We start from the raw sequence: 16,845 nt of genomic DNA, 5'->3' as shown, positions 1-16,845 counted from the left end.
TACAAAATTATGAGGGGCATAGATAGCGTAGATAGGAAGAAACCTTTTCCCTTCGTGGAGGTGTCAATAATCAGGGGGCATAGATTTAAGGTAAGGGGCAGGAGGTTTAGCGGGGATTTGAGGAAGAACTTTTTCACCCAGAGGGTGGTGGGAATCTGGAACACACTGTCTGAAGAGGTGGTAGAGGCAGGAACCCTCACAACATTTAAGAAGTATTTAGATGAGCACTTGAAATGCCATAGCATACAAGTGCTGGAAAATGGGATTAGAATAGATGGGCTTGATGGCCGCTGCGGGCATGGTGGTCCGAAGGGTCTGTTTCTGTGCTGTATAATTCTATGACTGTAAAGGATGGGGGATAATTGAGCCAAGGTGAGCAGATATAATTCAGTCCCAATTTTCAAGTTCTACATTCTGCCCTTATTTTTTTATTTCCAGTATAAATTCATGTGTCCACCTTAACGGGAGCTACCTGTGTTAACTTGTCATGCTATAGTTAGACCTTCCTGTCAGTGATGGTGCTGAAACACCTCTAGTGGTGGGGGGATGTAAATACAGCATGACAACCTCACATGGGCAGCTCCCATAGGAATTTAAAATGAATGCATGCAAACCTAAGATTTTTTTCTATTACTCATTTATCTCCCATGGTGTTGCATATAGTAAGACGAGGAATATTATCTGTCTTAACAGTCTCTGCTGTTTTTGTGTTGCTGTATCTCTGTGTCTCCTCCTTAGCTTCTGTCTCTTTTTCTCTTCTGCTTCTGTCCATAACACTTTTTGCTCCATTCTCCATCCATTTCTTCTTTCAGGCAGGAGATGGTGTGTGGTCATGCATGGTGTGGTAGGGAAAGGAACTACCAGTGACCACAGACTGCATTTGGAATGGGTCTCTCTAAGAAAATGTAGTTCTCAATAACTCCTCTTCCAACCCCCTCTCCCAATATTTCTGCTTTTCTCTAGACCTCTCTCTTGACCCCTACTCATAAAGTGTTTTGAAATGCCTTTTATGTTTTGCAAGCAAATAGGAAATTCCTGTCGTCCCACTGCAGAATCAACAGTTCCGCATCGCATTGCAGACAGTAGTTGGAGCTGATAGAGATAATATATTTATAATTAGCGCTTAAATTGATTGCTCCTGGTGGTGCTGCTGATATTACTGCCCTGTGATTACCCGGCAGCTCTTGAAGGCAGGATCCTCATCGTTAAAGGGACAAAGATCCTGGTGCTGGGCACTTAGGCTTGAAAACACTGGAGCATCACTCCGGGTGGGGGGGGATGCCTGGGGGGGGGGGGCACGAAAAGGTCGAGGCGGGGTTCACCCTTCCTTTTCGGCCCGGCGTTGGGAGCCCTGCCTCCTCTACAAAATCCAGTCCATTATGTGACTGAGTGAGACCAGCACAGTTTAAAAGAGCAGCGGCAGGAAGGAGTGAGATCAGCACAGTTTAAAAGAGCGGTGGTGGGAAGGAGCGAGACTGAGTGAGACCGGCACAGGGAGCAGAGAGCAATCGGACCTGTGTGAGGGCAGTCTGACCTGTGTGAGAGCAGCCCAGGCGCGTCGGAGTTTTGAGGAAAAAAGTCAACAGTGACATCACAGGAAAGCTGCAAAGTGATTGGTTGGTGAGTAACAGCTGTTAGGGAATAACTCTAAATAGCTCGGTAAGTAACTAAAGTAAAGAGAAAGGTCTACAGTTCTTTTTTAATATAGTAGGTAGTGTTTTTTTTAGGGAATTAAGGTTCCTAGTGTAAATAATCTAATGTTTGGGTAATTTAAGGGAGTAAAAACAGAGTGGGAAAAAAAAAGTGACATCACAGGAAAACCGCAAATTGAATTACCTCTTCTAAGTTGATTTCAGATTAAAGGGTGAATAGGAGAAATATTTTACAGATTAAAAACTAAAGACCAGTCGGAAATTAAAAAAAAAATTGAAATCTAATTAAATAAAATAGAGATGCAGGGCCAGGCGTTGTGTTGTACTTGCATGATGTGGGAGCTGGTGGACTCCATTGTGGTTCCCAGTGACCACATCTGTAGCAAGTGTTGGCTGCTCGAGGAACTCCGGCTCAGAGTTGTTGAGCTGGAGTCTGAGCTTCGGACACTGCAACACGTCAGGGAGGGGGAGAGTTACCAGGACGCTGTGTTTCAGGAGATAGTCACACCCCTGAGATTAACTACTTTGAATTCGGCCAGTAATCAGGGACAGGAGGGTGTGACTGTGAGTGAGGCAGGTAGAGGGATTCAGGAGGTAGTGTTGCAGGAGCCTCAGCCCTTGTCCTTGTCCAACAGGTTTGAGATTCTTGCTCCCTGTCTGGACGAGAGCAGGGACTGTAGGGAGGATGAACAAACTGACAATAGCACCGTGGTACAGGGAGCCATTCAAGTTGGGGGAGAAAAGAGAAATGTAGTCATAATCGGGGATAGTATAGTTAGGGGCATAGACACTGTTCTCTGTGGCCAGGATCAAGAGACCCGAAGGCTGTGTTGCCTACCTGGTGCCAGGGTTCGGGATATCTCATCTGGGTTGCAGAGGAACTTGGAGTGGGAGGAGAAAGATCCAGTTGTCGTGGTCCATGTAGGTACCAACGATATAGATAGAGTGAGGATAGAGGTTCTGCTGAGGGAATATGAGCAGCTTGGGGCTAAATTAAAAAGCAGAACCAAAAAGGTAATAATCTCCGGATTACTGCCTGAGCCACGAGCTAATTGGCATAGGCTCAATAAGATTAATGAGATAAATGCGTGGCTCAAAGATTGGTGTGGGAGAAATGGGTTCGAATTCATGGGACATTGACACCAGTACTGGGGAAGGAGGGAGCTGGTCCGATGGGACGGGCGCCACCTGAATCATGCTGGGGCCAGAGTCCTGGCGAATCGCATAACTGGGGTTGCAGATGGGGCTTTAAGCTAAATAGTTGGGGAGAGGGTTCAGTTGCATGGAACATTAGGAAGTCAAAGTTAAAGGAGAATATAGGGGATGCAGGTTAGTCATTAGGCTGATTGTTACCAGAAAATAAAAGGTAGGGACAGAACGTGTGAACGTCATATTGCACCAAGGAATTGTACAAGAGTAGGGAAATTTGATAATAGGACAAACTTAAAGGCTTTGCATCTGAATGCACAAAGCATTCGGAATAAAACTAATGAGTTAACAGCACAAATAGAGACGAATTGGTATGATTTAGTGGCGATTACTGAGACATGGTTGCAGGGAAACCAGGTTTGGGAATTGAATATCCAAGGGTACTCAGTATTTCAGAAGGATAGGCAGGAAGGAAAAGGAGGTGGTGTATCTTTGTTAATAAAGGAAGAGATCAGTGATATAGTGAGAAATGATATAGGCACTGGAGATCAAGACGTAGAATCAGTCTGGGTAGAAATAAGAAATAGCAAGGGAAAGAAGTCCCTGGTCGGAGTAATCTATAGGTCCCCAAACAGTAGTTCCACAGTGGAGCACAATATAAACCAGGAAATACTGGGGGCTTGTAAGAAAGGTACGGCAATAATCATGGGTGATTTTAATATGCATATAGACTGGATTAATCAAATTGGCAAGGGTAGCCTCGAGGGAGAGTTCATTGAATGTATTAGAGATTGTTTTCTGGAGCAATATGTTGTGGAACCAACCAGGGAGCAGGCTATTCTAGATATGGTATTGTGTAATGAGGTGGGATGAATTAATAATCTCATAGTTAAGGATCCTCTAGGGAAGAGTGATCATAGCATGATAGAATTTCAAATTCAGTTTGAGGGCGAGAAACTGGAGTCCCACACTAACGTTCTAGAGTTAAACAAAGATAATTACTTAGGGATGAGGGCAGATTTGGCCCTAGTGGACTGGGCAGGAAGACTAAAAGGTAGGACAGTTGATGAGCAGTGGCAGATGTTTAAGGAGATATTCAACTCCTCCCAACTAAAATATATTCTAGAGAGGAAGAAAAATTCTAAGAGGAGGAAAAACATCCATGGCTAAGCAAGGAAGTTAAGGATAACATAAAGACAAAAACTAAGGCATACCATATTGCAAAGGCCAGTGGCAGGCTGGAACATTGGGAAAGTTTTAAAGATTAGCAAAGGGTTACTAAAAAAATAATAAAGAGAGCAAAGGTAAATTATGAAAGAAAACTAGCGCAAAATATAAAAACAGATAGCAAACGTTTCTATAAGTATATGAAAGGGAAGAGAGTAGCTAAAGTGAAACAAAAACAAGAAATGCTGGATTCACTCAGCAGGTCTGGCAGCATCTGTGGAAAGAGAAGCAGAGTTAACGTTTCGGGTCAGTGACCCTTCTTCGGTAGCTAAAGTGAATGTTGGTCCCTTGGAGGATGAGACTGGGAAGTTAATAGTGGGGAACACAGAAATGGCGGAGACATTAAATCAGTATTTTGCCTCAGTTTTCACGGTGGATGACACTAGTACCATCCCAGTAGTAACAGGTTAATGTGGAGGTTCTCGAAAGGGAGGAACTTCGAACAATCATCATCACCAGGGAAAAAGTACTGAGCAAACTATTGAGATTGAAGGCAGGCAAGTCCACAGGGCTTGATGGCCTACATCCTAGGGTCTTAAAGGAAGTGGCAACGAAGATAGTGGATCCATTGGTTATAATATTCCAAAATTCCCTGGATGTGGGAAAGGTTCCAGTGGATTGGAAAAATGCTAATATAACGCCCTTATTCAAAAAGGGAGGGACGCAGAAAGTAGGAAACTATAGACCAGTTAGTTTAACATCTGTCCTTGGGAAATTGTTAGAATCCATTATTAAGGAAGTAATAACAGGACATTTAGAAAGTCAGAACACAATCCATCAGAGTCAGTATGGTTTTATGAAGGGTAAATCGGTTTGACTAATTTGCTAGAGTTCTTCGAAGATGTAACAAGTAAAGTGGATAATGGGGATCCTGTAGATGTAGTATATCTGGACTTCCAGAAGGCATTTGATAAGGTGCCGCACAAAAGGTTAGTACACAAGGTAAGATCACAAGGGGTTATGGGCAATTTATTAGCTTGGATAGAGGATTGGCTAACCAACAGAAAACAGAGAGTCAGGATAAATGAGTCCTTTTCGGGTTGGCAAGATGCAACTAGTGGGTTGTCACAGGGTTCGGTCCTCGGGCCCCAACTATTTACAATCTATATTAATGACTTGAATGCAGGGATAGAAGGTACTATAGCCAAATTTGCAGATGAGACTAAAATAGCTGGGATAGTAAGTTGCAATAAAGAAATAAGAAATTTACAAATGGATATGGATAGATTAGGTGAATGGGCCAGAATTTGGCAGATGGTGTTTAATGTGGATAAGTGTGAGGTTATCCATTTTGGTCAGAAGAATAGAAAGGCAAATTATTATCTAAATGGAGAGAAACTTCATAATGCTTCGGTGCAGAGGGATCTGGGTGTCATCGTGCATGAATCGCAGGAAACTAGTATGCAGATGCAGCAGGTAATAAGGAAGGCAAATGGAATTTGGCATTTATTGCTAAAGGAATAGAGTATAAAAGTAGGGAAGTGTTGCTGCAACTGTACAAGGCATTAGTGAGACCGCACCTGGAGTATTGCGTACAATTTTGGTCCCCTTACTTGAGGAGGGATGTAGTTGCATTGGAAGCAGTTCAGAGGAGGTTCACTAGATTGATTCCAGAGATGAGGGGTTTGTCTTATGAAGAGAGATTGAGCAGTTTAGGTCTTTACTCTCTGGAGTTTAGAAGAATGAGAGGAGATCTAATTGAGGTATATAAGATGATTAAGGGGATTGACAAAGTAGACGTAGAGAAGATGTTTCCTCTGGTGGGGCAAGCTAGAACGAGAGGTCATAGTTTTAGGATAAGGGGTAGCAGATTTAAAATCGAGATGAGGAGAAATTACTTCTCTCAAAGGGTCGTGAGTCTGTGGAATTCAGTACCCTAGAGTACGGTGGATGCCGGGACATTGAGTAAATTTAAGGAGGAGATAGACAGATTTTTAATTAGTAATGGGTTAAAGGGTTATGGAGCAAGGTCAGGAAAGTGGAGTTGAGGCCGAGATGAGATCAGCCATGATCGTATTGAATGGCAGAGCAGGCTCGAAGGGCTGAATTGCCTACTCTTGCTCCTAGTTCTTATGTTCTTATGTGTAGTGAAATAATAATGTTTCTAAAGGCCAGGCTGACTGATTTCATCAGGGGCTGGCAGGCTAGAAAGATGAAAAAAGGCTCCTGGTCCTGATTGCTATCCTGTGACCTTTGCTGGAAGCTATGAGTGTGTGAATATCAGCTCAGGATACAAACAAACCTGCCTGCGATGCTCCCAGTGAAATAGCTTGCCATTCACCATCTATATTCATACATGAATCGTAGCCAGTGGGCAAGTTTGTGGATGGCACAGATTATAGACTGAACTTCGAACCTTTCCTGCTCTCTATGACTCCGAACCAACCAAGCCATTGAGTGAGTTTCACCACTGAACCATTGGGGGAGCACGATCTTGACCTTCAAGTACAAGTGCTCATCTACTTTTGCATGGCTAATAATGGAGTCAAAGTAACATTACGTTTGTAGCATGTTTTTCTAATTAGTAGGACTTGGCTAAATCGTATTGCACAAGCTGTGATAATTAGTTCTTTAACTTTTTATTGCTTTAGAATTTGATTATTAAAATTATTTGCTTGAACCTTTGTTATTTGTAGACCATGATAAAAATGAAGTACTTGTGATCTTCAATTTAGCACATTGTTATGGTAAATGAGACCAGCCTATAACAAAATGAAATGTTAACAAAGTTGTTAGTTATTTACTATTTTTTTTTTCAATTTTTATAGAAAGTCGGAAACCTCAAAGAAGTAACAAATGTAAGTGCATCCCTGTGTTTTTATTGATTCATCTGGTAATTAAAGCTAATTTAGTACAGCAGATTTGTTGTATTAAATTGTGAAAAATACTTCTGAACATTGCAGATTCTGCATTATTTTTATTTTTGCAGAGCATGGTTGAATCAATTAAACACTGTATAGTGTTACTACAGATTGCCAAGGTAAGGTAGCAGTTAACAACATAATTACCTTCATGTGCTTTGTTTTTACATCTGGCTGAGTGTACTAAGAATTTTTATTTGAAATGTCTTTAATAATTTACTAGTATAACATTGCGATTATTTGGCATAACAACATTGTGAAGATCACTGCAAAATGTGAACTTGCAAATATTTGTTGTTCAGTACTGAGTCTGTGATCTAAATTAATTCTAATTCTTTGCATAAATATTACCATATTCAAAAACTTCTTGTTTATACTATTAAAATTTAATTATTATATAATCTGGCATTTTGTTGTATATCAAAACAACAGTGAAATTTCTATGTTGATTATGTTCTTGTTAATATTGTAATAATTAACATTTATGAGGATTTTTAATTGATTAATATATGCAAGGTTCGCACATGATATGCAGCACCAAAAAATAATTCCTGTAAGTGAGCATTCTGTGAATTCAAGATCTGATCAAGCCTGAGGTAAATTACTATTTAAAAGCCCCTGTAAATCATCTTAGCGCAATTCTATTCTGTTTAAAGATTTTTTAAATTAAGATCAAGAAGTGGGTGTCTGTAAATCTGAAATGACCATGAATGCATGTTACTGGCTGCATATAGGGGATATAAATTCTATTCTACATTACAACAATGACTGTACTACAAAAATACTTAATTGGCTCTGAAATGCTTTTGGATGCCCTAAAGATGCAAAAAGCCCTATAAAAATACAAGTTCGTTCTTTCTATCCTTCCATTTTTGGGTCTCAAATGAAGAAGATCGTATAAGATGCTACTGTGTTTGTTTTATATATCAATACAGAGTTGTCATTATTTCAAGGAAACAACAGAATACAAAATTCCTCGGGATTTATTTTAAATCAAATACACCTACAGCATCAGCTCAGGGCAGCCATCAGAAGGATTTTAAGGAAATGTGTAACTGCTCTGAGAGTGCTTTTCTACTTTGGTGCACCTAATTGGCCATTTTCGGCTGTTTTGTAGAGGTACTGCCCAGCTTAAGTCAAGTTGTTATTCTGAGCTGAGAGACATGGCTTTGGCAGTGACCATGAACTGTTAGACATATGGCTGGTGGGCAGAGAATTCAATGCTATTAATACAGTCTACTGCTTTTAATTGCAAATCGCTTAATTCACATATTTGATCTTTTACATTTTTATAGCGCTTTTAATTCCTACTTTGCTGTATTATTTATGTTTTTTAATTAAAAATTATTGGATGATTCTAATTTTTTTTATTTGTTTGGGAACTGAGATCAAACAATTGTCCAGTGGATTTGATCAGAACAATAATTGTAGAGTTAAATAGCGTAATCTCATTATTTAACATTAGTAGGGCTTTTTAATTATATGTTTGTATAATATGGCTTATTAGAGTTGGACGGTATTTTTCTGCATGACTTGCTTTTTTTTCTCCATCGCTATTGTATGCTTTACTGATGTTTGCATATGCTTACATATTTGTTTTCATTCAGTAAAGGTTGAATTCAATGTCTAGTACCCTATCATGATCTGATATTTACAAAACTTCAATTACAGCTCACTACTTAACCAGCTTTTTTTGTTTTCTCCTGCAAAAAGTTGCTTTTGCACTGTAACACTCAAAGGTTAAATATGTATTTTTTCAATACATGCATAACCGTTCTGCCCCAATTTGAAATCCTGTTTAACTGTCTTCATTTCAATTCATCAAGCTGCTTGTATGTAATGAGCCAGATATTGTAGTGACCTCTTTCCTCCAACAACGCAAGCATGCACAATGCCCCTCCCGTTGATATCTGCAGCAGATCTATTTGCTTTTTCTTGAATGACTAACACTTTAGATTCATAAATTTTAAACTCTTATCTCAGCGGCATTGGCATTGACAAATTCCCATTTCCTGCAGGAGCCATATTCTGTGGTCTGTCAGAATGAGATTGCTGTTTAGAATTAGAATTAGAATTAGAATATTACAGCGCAGTACAGGCCCTTCGGCCCTCGATGTTGCGCCGATCATCTGACCTACACTATTCCATTTACATCCATATGTCTATCCAATGACCACTTAAATGCCCTTAAAGTTGGCGAGTCTACTACTGTTGCAGGCAGGGCGTAGTGGTTGAGTTTGTGTCATCTGACTAACCATATTTTCTATTTAGTGCTCATTAATGACATCTTTTCTTGTGCTTTGCATCTTCTATTTCCTTTCCCAAATATTTCATAGTTCACAGTGTAGACAAGCAAACTGCTCCCAATTCCTGATAGCAATTATTTTTGATTTGGTTGGATGAAATTTTATATTGATAATCTGTTGGAGAATAATTCAGTCTTGATAGGAACAGGAGTAGGCCATTCAGTCCATCGAGCCTGCTCCGCCATTCAATACGATCATTGCTGATGATCCACTTCAGTGCCTTTTTCCCACATTATCCCCATATCCCTTTATGTCATTGGTATTTAGAAATCTGAGAATCTCTACTTTAAATATATTTAGTAACTGAGCTTTCACAGCCCTCTGGTGTAGAGAATTCCAAAGATTCACAACCCTTTGAGTAAAAAAATTCTCCTCATCTCTGTACTAAGTGGCTTCCACCTTATTTTGAAATTCAACACACCATTAACATATTGTTTGCCTTTGCTCCATGACCTTCTGGTCAGCTATTCTGTGGCCTTGTCCAATCTACACCTTCTCCTTTGTTATCTCTTGCCCCACCCCCGCTTTACTAGCTTATAACCTTTGACATTTCTAATATTTGCCAGTTCCGAAGAAGGGTCACTCATCCGAAACGTTAACTCTGCTTCTGTCTCCACAGATGCTGCCAGACCTGCTGAGTGTTTCCAGCATTTCTTGTTTTTATTTCAGATTTCCAGCATCCACAGTATTTTGCTTTTATTAGAAATTGTGTCCCGTGGTTCCAGACTCCCCAGCCAGGGGAAACATCTTAGCTGCAACTACCCTGTCTACCCCTTTCAGTATTTTGTAGGTTTCAATGAGATCACCTGTCATTCTTTGCAACTCTAGAGAATACTGGCCCAGTTTCCCCAATCTGTCTTCATAGGACAGTCCTGCCATCCCGTTAACCCTTGACTCCCTTGTCTATTGAAAATCTATCTAACTCAGCCTTGAATATATTCAATGACCCAGCCTCCACTGCCTTCGGGGGAAGAGAATTCCACAGACTAACGACCCTCAGAGAAAAATTTCTCCTCATTTCCATCCTTAAAGGGATACCTTTTATTCTTAAACTACATCCCCTAGTTCTAGTCTCCATCCTACCAGTCTGGCATTCTATCATTTGTGCCATTGCAGCACCATACTGACATCCAACTCTAGCCACTTTTGGGTGATATTTGGGTTTGTACATAATATGTACAATACTATATATAACTATATATAATTACACTATGACAGATGGCCTAACTAACTTTGTGCCACTATACTTGCATTTAAGTGCAGGGTAAATAATGTCAGCAGCTCAAAGATTAGATGTGTGTTATTGACTCATGTATATCGCAGAATCACAGAATCTTTACAGTGCTTGAGGAGGCCATTCGGCCCATCATATCTGCACTGGCTCTCTGAAAGAACTATTCCCTCCGTTCTATTCCCATGCCTTCTTCCCATAATCCTTTTCATATAATTGTCCAATTCCCTTATGAATGCTTCAATTGAACCTGCCTCCACCATGTTCTCAGGCAGTACGTTCCAGACCTTAACCACTCGCTGCATGAAAAAGTTTTTCCTCGTCACTTTTGCTTTTCTTACCAAATACTTTAAATCTGTGCCCCCTTGATCTCTCGATTCTTTCACGAGTGGGAACAGTTTCTCTCTATCTACCCTGTCCAGACCCCTCATGATTTTGAATATTTTTATCAAATCACCTCTCAGCCTTCTCTTCACTAAGGAAAACAGTTCTAACTTCTCCAATCTATCTTCATAACTGAAATTCCTGTTCCCTGGAGCCATTCTTGTGAATCTTTTCTGTACTCTCTCCAATGCCCTCACGTCTTTCCTCAAGTGCGGTGCCCAGAATTTTACGCAATACTCCAGCTGAGGCCAAACTAGTGTCTTATACAGATGTAGATTTTCTAAGTAAATTTCTACCTCTACAGAAATAAGAGTTCTGGCAGTGAATACAGCTGTTACATATTATGTATGCCCTTACCAGAACTGAACATACACACTACCACTACCTTACCCACCACCCCCGCCCCCCCCCCCCCCCCCCCCAGCCCCACCCCACCACCATTAGCACACTGGGGTTGCAATAAGTACTATCTACAAGAGGTACTGTAGAAACCCACTAGGCTTGATTCATCAACACCTCCCTGCCCTGCAGCTTCTACCAGCTTATTTGTTTACATGTTCTCTGGAAGTGGCTGATGTTCATTTGTTGCTTTTCATTGGTTGTCCTAAGAAGGTGGTGATGGACCATTGTCTTGAATAGTGTAAAATAGAATTCAAAGATTGTGACCCAGCAATGATGAAGGCATAGTGATATAAGTCCTAGTTAGGATAGTGTGTGATTTGGAAGTGATGGTGTTTCCAGTGTAGCTGCCACTTCTGTCCTTCTTGGTGGCCTTGTCCTTCTTACTGGTAGAGGCTGCAGGACTGGGTGGTGTTCATGAAGTAAGCCTAATGAGTTTCTGCAATATATCTTGTAGATTGTACACATTGTAACCCCAGTGTGCTGATGGTGGGTGGAGTGGGGGAGCTGGTGGCGGCGGGGTGTATGTTCAGTTCACTGGTAAAGGTGCCAATTGAGTGGAAATCTCTGTCCTGGATGTGGGGTGAAGAGTGGTATGAATGGTAATAACAGGGTATAGAAATATTTACCATTGCAGCAAATAATTATGGAAATTGGCTTTATCTCATTGAGTAAGATTGCTTGAATGTGTTTACCTCCTAGCCAATGTTTTGGGTGCATTAACTTTTGCATTATTGGTGCAATTAGATTAAGAATGGCTAACGATGTATTTTAGACTAGTCTAATTGGAAATTACTATTTTCTGAACGTCAACTCATTAGCATAGCTTCTGGTACAGTTTTGAATGGGTGCAGGAGCATTAGGTGGTGGGAGCATATAAGTGAAATTTAAAGGGAAGGGGACAATTAAAAAGGGGCGTTGTAATTGGGGGAACAAAATTTCCAAAAACATTTGGAAAGGCACAGTAGGCATCTCATGCGAGGGCTGAAGGGAGAGAGGAATAAGAAATAATAGGGAACAATGAAGGGCAAAAGATCCCAAGGTGTAGGCATTAGGTGATAGAACAGCTTAGAACCTGATCCTCTGTTTGAAGGCTGCAGAAGTGAAGGTGGTGCTGCATGAAGTACTTGTGGCTCTCTGTGCCACTCCATAGAGGCATCCCCATAGGTCAGCATTCTTTCAAAGAGGTATACATAGCCAAGTTTCAGACCATGCCTGACCATTATTGTCCTTTGATGTTCCAACCCTCTGCATGTGTTCTTGCAGCAGACAGCTAGATGTAGAGTTGTGCTATCTGCTGACTTGAGCCATGAGAAGACCTTCCTCTTGATAAATGTTAGGTAGGCATGTCATGGCCTTCAGATATAATTGGTAGCATCTTAAGTACAGCTACTGATCACATTGGTATGTCAGTGTCACTGAATGTATGATGCACTCTGATTGGCGTACTTCTACAGAAGCATCCAACTAGATGGTTAATCAAACGTTCACATATATTCATGGTGCTATATGGTCTACTGTCCCGTCTTTCTTTGGAAATAGGAGCCTCTCCATGCATTAACTGTCTGCTTAAATGAAATCTAGTCACCTCTGTCTACAGAGTGGACACAGAGCATCTGTTGTGCAGCCTAATTTGCCTGACATTCATCTGTAGTTCCTCCTTTTCTTCCAAGCACATGAAATAGCAAATTCTTGTTGGGGAAACGCATTGCTACCAAAAAATTCAGATCAGTTGCTGCAAAGGCTCATGAGAAGCTGAGTGCTCACCGGGGGAAAAAAACCTGAACAAAAATCATGAAAAATGGCCAGGAAATGACTGCGAAATTGCAAAATCAGTTTAGTTACTTATGTTTTTGAAACAGCATTTGGCACAGCTGATTGCCTAGAAGTGATGGCTTGCATGCCAAAATGATGGCAAAGATCTGCAGGATGTCCTGCTTCCCAACTGAATTTTAAAATAAAGCTCCTGCCTCTTTTAAAGTGAACATTTCTAAAACCACCGGTCCTTGTTTCCCAGAAACCAGGTTGTAGCACAAGGTGGGCGATTTAGCAGCAAGAGTGAATTCTTTCTCCAGCCAGTCAATTAATGCTGATGGATTTGGGAGTTGGAGGTAAAAAATCAGTTTCTTACCTCTGCTTTGGATACTCTTCACCAACCATCATTCCCAGTGAGAGGATAGACAAAATACCACTTTCAGACGTTTGCCAATCTACAGATTTCCGTGAGCACACGAGACCAGTGTAGTATAGAGTGATTGATTATTCAGATCTTCCCTCTTTCCTTCCTCTGGGGGACTCATCAACATTTCTTGTTCTGCCATGATAGCACAGTTGAGGACATGACCTTGCTGTGTGGAGGATCAAATCCATTATACCACAGTACTGTTAAACTGCAAATCTGAGCTGCAAGAGCTGTGTGGTTTCATAGGTTTACTGAAAAATGTAACAAAAATATTTCTGTACTTTAATGTGGTATAATATAGGACATATCATGAAAGTGCATACAGAATCAGTGAAATGATACCTTGCTTTTAATTATTTTATTGTGTTGTCAACACTGATCAGACTCAAACATAGGACTTTGCCCAATTGACTAAAAATTGTCATTAAAAGGATAATGATTTTTAAATTCTGGGTACTTTTAGTACTTAATATACTAATGATTATCAAAACTTTAAATGGGATATTTCAGACTTTGTCCTGTTCTTTAATGGTATCTTGAAAAATCTCTTCTTTCCAAAATTTTAAGGACCAAAGTAATGAGGAGAAGCACGCAGATGGACTTATAGTAAGTTTGTAAACCAGTATAATACCTTGTTACTCTCTTCCTTTTCTTTTGTACTTGGGAATACAAGGAAAATATATTGATTTGAAATGCAGTTGAGAAGGAAATCCTGTATTTTCAGCGGTGCACATTTAATTACTGATTTACTGTGGTTTACTGTTTTCCTCGGTTGGTTCTATTTCCTTTATATCTTCTCTAGCCTGGCATCTACAGTATTTGTAAGACCATTACAAATGGCAGGAATATTAATATTCTTACTTATGTAACTGGCCAGATTTGCTCCTTGACAAGGGATTGAAATTGTGCCTTGAACTAAAACTGTATAGTGTTGCTGCCTTATATTGTTTCCAGGTTTTTGGATTACAGTAATAATGCGAGCTTTCATTTTGAGATCTACTATTGAGGTTCAGCATGACCTAAATCAGTTGCTGGACTGCAGTTTACAATCAAATAGGAAATATCTGGTTTGTAAGCTTATGTAGATGCTAGGTTATGGAACTTTCAACCCTAAAATGGGTCTGATCATTTTGAAAAAGCTCTTGGACTTTTCTTGCATTGCTTGATATTTGCTTGGCATTCCTTCACCTGACCGTAGAAGTAGATACTGTTCAGGTTTTATACCCAGTTATGTATTCAATTTTTTATCTGCTGATATATTTTGTTGAATATCATGTAGTATGCAAACTGCTGAGAATGAATGGATTTACATTTTAATATGATTCATTCATGATATATGGTAAGTCTCGCAAAATAAATGTTGATTTATAACAGTCTACTGTTTTAATTTATTTAATGTATCAGTTTCAGCTTTGATATCAATATCAAGTTGAATTGAAGTCCGCACTTTTTGAACATAGTAAATAATTTTTTTGTATTGGAAGCATTGTGCTTGAAATGCTTTAAATTGACTAGCAAACAAGTTCATTCGAAATGAGCAGTTAATTAATATTACCTGGAAAAATGCTTCTCTGTATTTACATGTTCTTATTATCTGTTGTATGTTTTGCTTTTGCCATCCATGTTTTATGTATATCTATGGTGATCAGCTTTTTGGCAATGAATTGTTTTGATGCATGTTAAACTTTTTTTTTTGTAATGTGCTGTAATCATGAGAAGTAGACTGCTAGAGTAGCACATTCAAAATTAATATATTTACCTTTTATGCATCCATAAATTTAGATATCATATTGCAGCTATATATTTCAAGACTGCTGCCAGGTTGCTGACTCATTAAAATTGTGATTGATCTTCAAACATAGACCATCTTGCTAACATCTTTAAAATAATATTCAGGATTTTTCTGGTCCTTTTTAAAATTTGTTCTACTTCACTGATACTTTTGTCAGTGATTTAAAATAAAATGCTGCTTAGTAAAAATCTAAAACAAGAACAATTCTGTAATTTCCAAGAAATTATACTGTTCCATGAAGTAGTGTTGAAGGAAATGGTTAGTCAGTGTGTTCATGAAACTATGCTTTCATACTTGAAACCAGTGATTGAACAATAATTAAAGTTGTACAAATACTATACATTTTAAGCCACAGGGTATGTATTTGCATGGATCTTTAAACTGATAACTGCTGATTATGTGATTAACATCGATCAAATTGAATTGATAGCGATCGTGAAAATAGTAGCTGGATTGGAACAGTTTTTTTGGTTATTTTTCCATTTCTGTTCATTAGCTTATATTTCTCCCAGTGTTCTCTTCCTCAGGTTTCAGCTGACTTCCATTCTGGATCTGTTTCTGTGCCCCACTGTCTTCCGTTATTACTGTAGTGATATAATGGAACTGTTTTAATCTCTCTCTTTTTGACCTCTCTAGAGTACCATCAACCCAGTCGATGGAGTTTTTCAACCTAGTCCTCTGGAGTCAACAGTAATTAGCACTATGCCTACACAAACTGTTTTACCACCAGGTAGATGGCTGTCTCCACTAGTTAATTCAAATATATAGGTATATGTACGATGGGTAACCGTATTGTTGTATTATATTATGAAAAAAACAGTTGGTCGGCTCTATCATTACTATTACTGTCTTTGGGTTTTTAATAACAAAAGTAGTTTTGTGATTAAAAATTTATTTTAAAATATGCAAGTTTTATCCAACGTTTGCAAGTAAGTCTATTAACCACATTTAAGGTAAACCAGGAAATACATAGGTCATGGTTTATTAATTATTTGCCTGTAATTGGGGGAGGGATGGAATAAGTAATATATAACTGTTACTAATTCAACCATGCTGTGCCCTACCTGTCCACATAGTTCAATTTTTGCACAAGCAGGGAGGAAATGGTTTTAAAATATTGCTTGAGGGGTGGCATTTTCAGTAAACAAAAGTTTACTGTCTTTGTTTTCTGAAACTTGTGTGTGATCACAGTAATTGAACGTTAATTTCGTAGTAAATGGTGCACTTTTAATTGCTATTTAAGGGAGTCATTGCCATTTTGAAAAAAATGTAATCTTTCTTGATTCTGGATTATACTATAGTTTCCTCCAACTATTCTTTTGCCCAGAGGGCTGTGGAAGCTCTAGAGTATGTTTAAAGCAGAGATTGACAGATTTCTAAATACCAATGACATAAAGGAATATGGGGATAGTGTGGGAAAAAGACATTGAAGTGGATGATCAGCCATAATTGCATTGAATGGTGGAGCAGGCTCGTTGGGCTGAATGACCACCTCCTGCTCCTATGTTCCTATTAAGTTATATTTTGGTGTATTCATTATGTATTTCCTGGGGTTAATAAACTGATTAGGAGTTATATGTTATCATAGAATGGTTACAGCACAGAAGGTGGCCACTGGGCCCTTCATGTTTGTGATGGCTCTCTGCAAGAGCAACTCAGCTC

General features: G+C 39.3%; 1 protein-coding gene across 3 annotated transcripts in view; it reads left to right on the top strand.

Annotated features, from left to right (window-relative positions):
• Positions 1–16,845, top strand: part of osbpl9 (oxysterol binding protein-like 9) — a 224,833-nt gene that overhangs the window by 136,811 nt on the left and 71,177 nt on the right. For 2 of the 3 annotated variants that reach the window (XM_068037140.1, XM_068037142.1), the window contains 4 exons: positions 6,797–6,826; positions 6,958–7,008; positions 13,959–13,997; positions 15,820–15,913. In XM_068037140.1, coding sequence (XP_067893241.1) covers positions 6,797–6,826; positions 6,958–7,008; positions 13,959–13,997; positions 15,820–15,913 — 214 coding nt within the window. The remainder of the gene's footprint in view (positions 1–6,796; positions 6,827–6,957; positions 7,009–13,958; positions 13,998–15,819; positions 15,914–16,845) is intronic. The other variant, XM_068037141.1, reaches the window with a different exon arrangement.

The sequence above is a fragment of the Heterodontus francisci genome, chromosome 8, assembly GCF_036365525.1.
Source record: "Heterodontus francisci isolate sHetFra1 chromosome 8, sHetFra1.hap1, whole genome shotgun sequence".
NCBI lineage: Eukaryota > Metazoa > Chordata > Chondrichthyes > Heterodontiformes > Heterodontidae > Heterodontus > Heterodontus francisci.
This window is presented reverse-complemented; position numbering and strand designations above follow the sequence as displayed.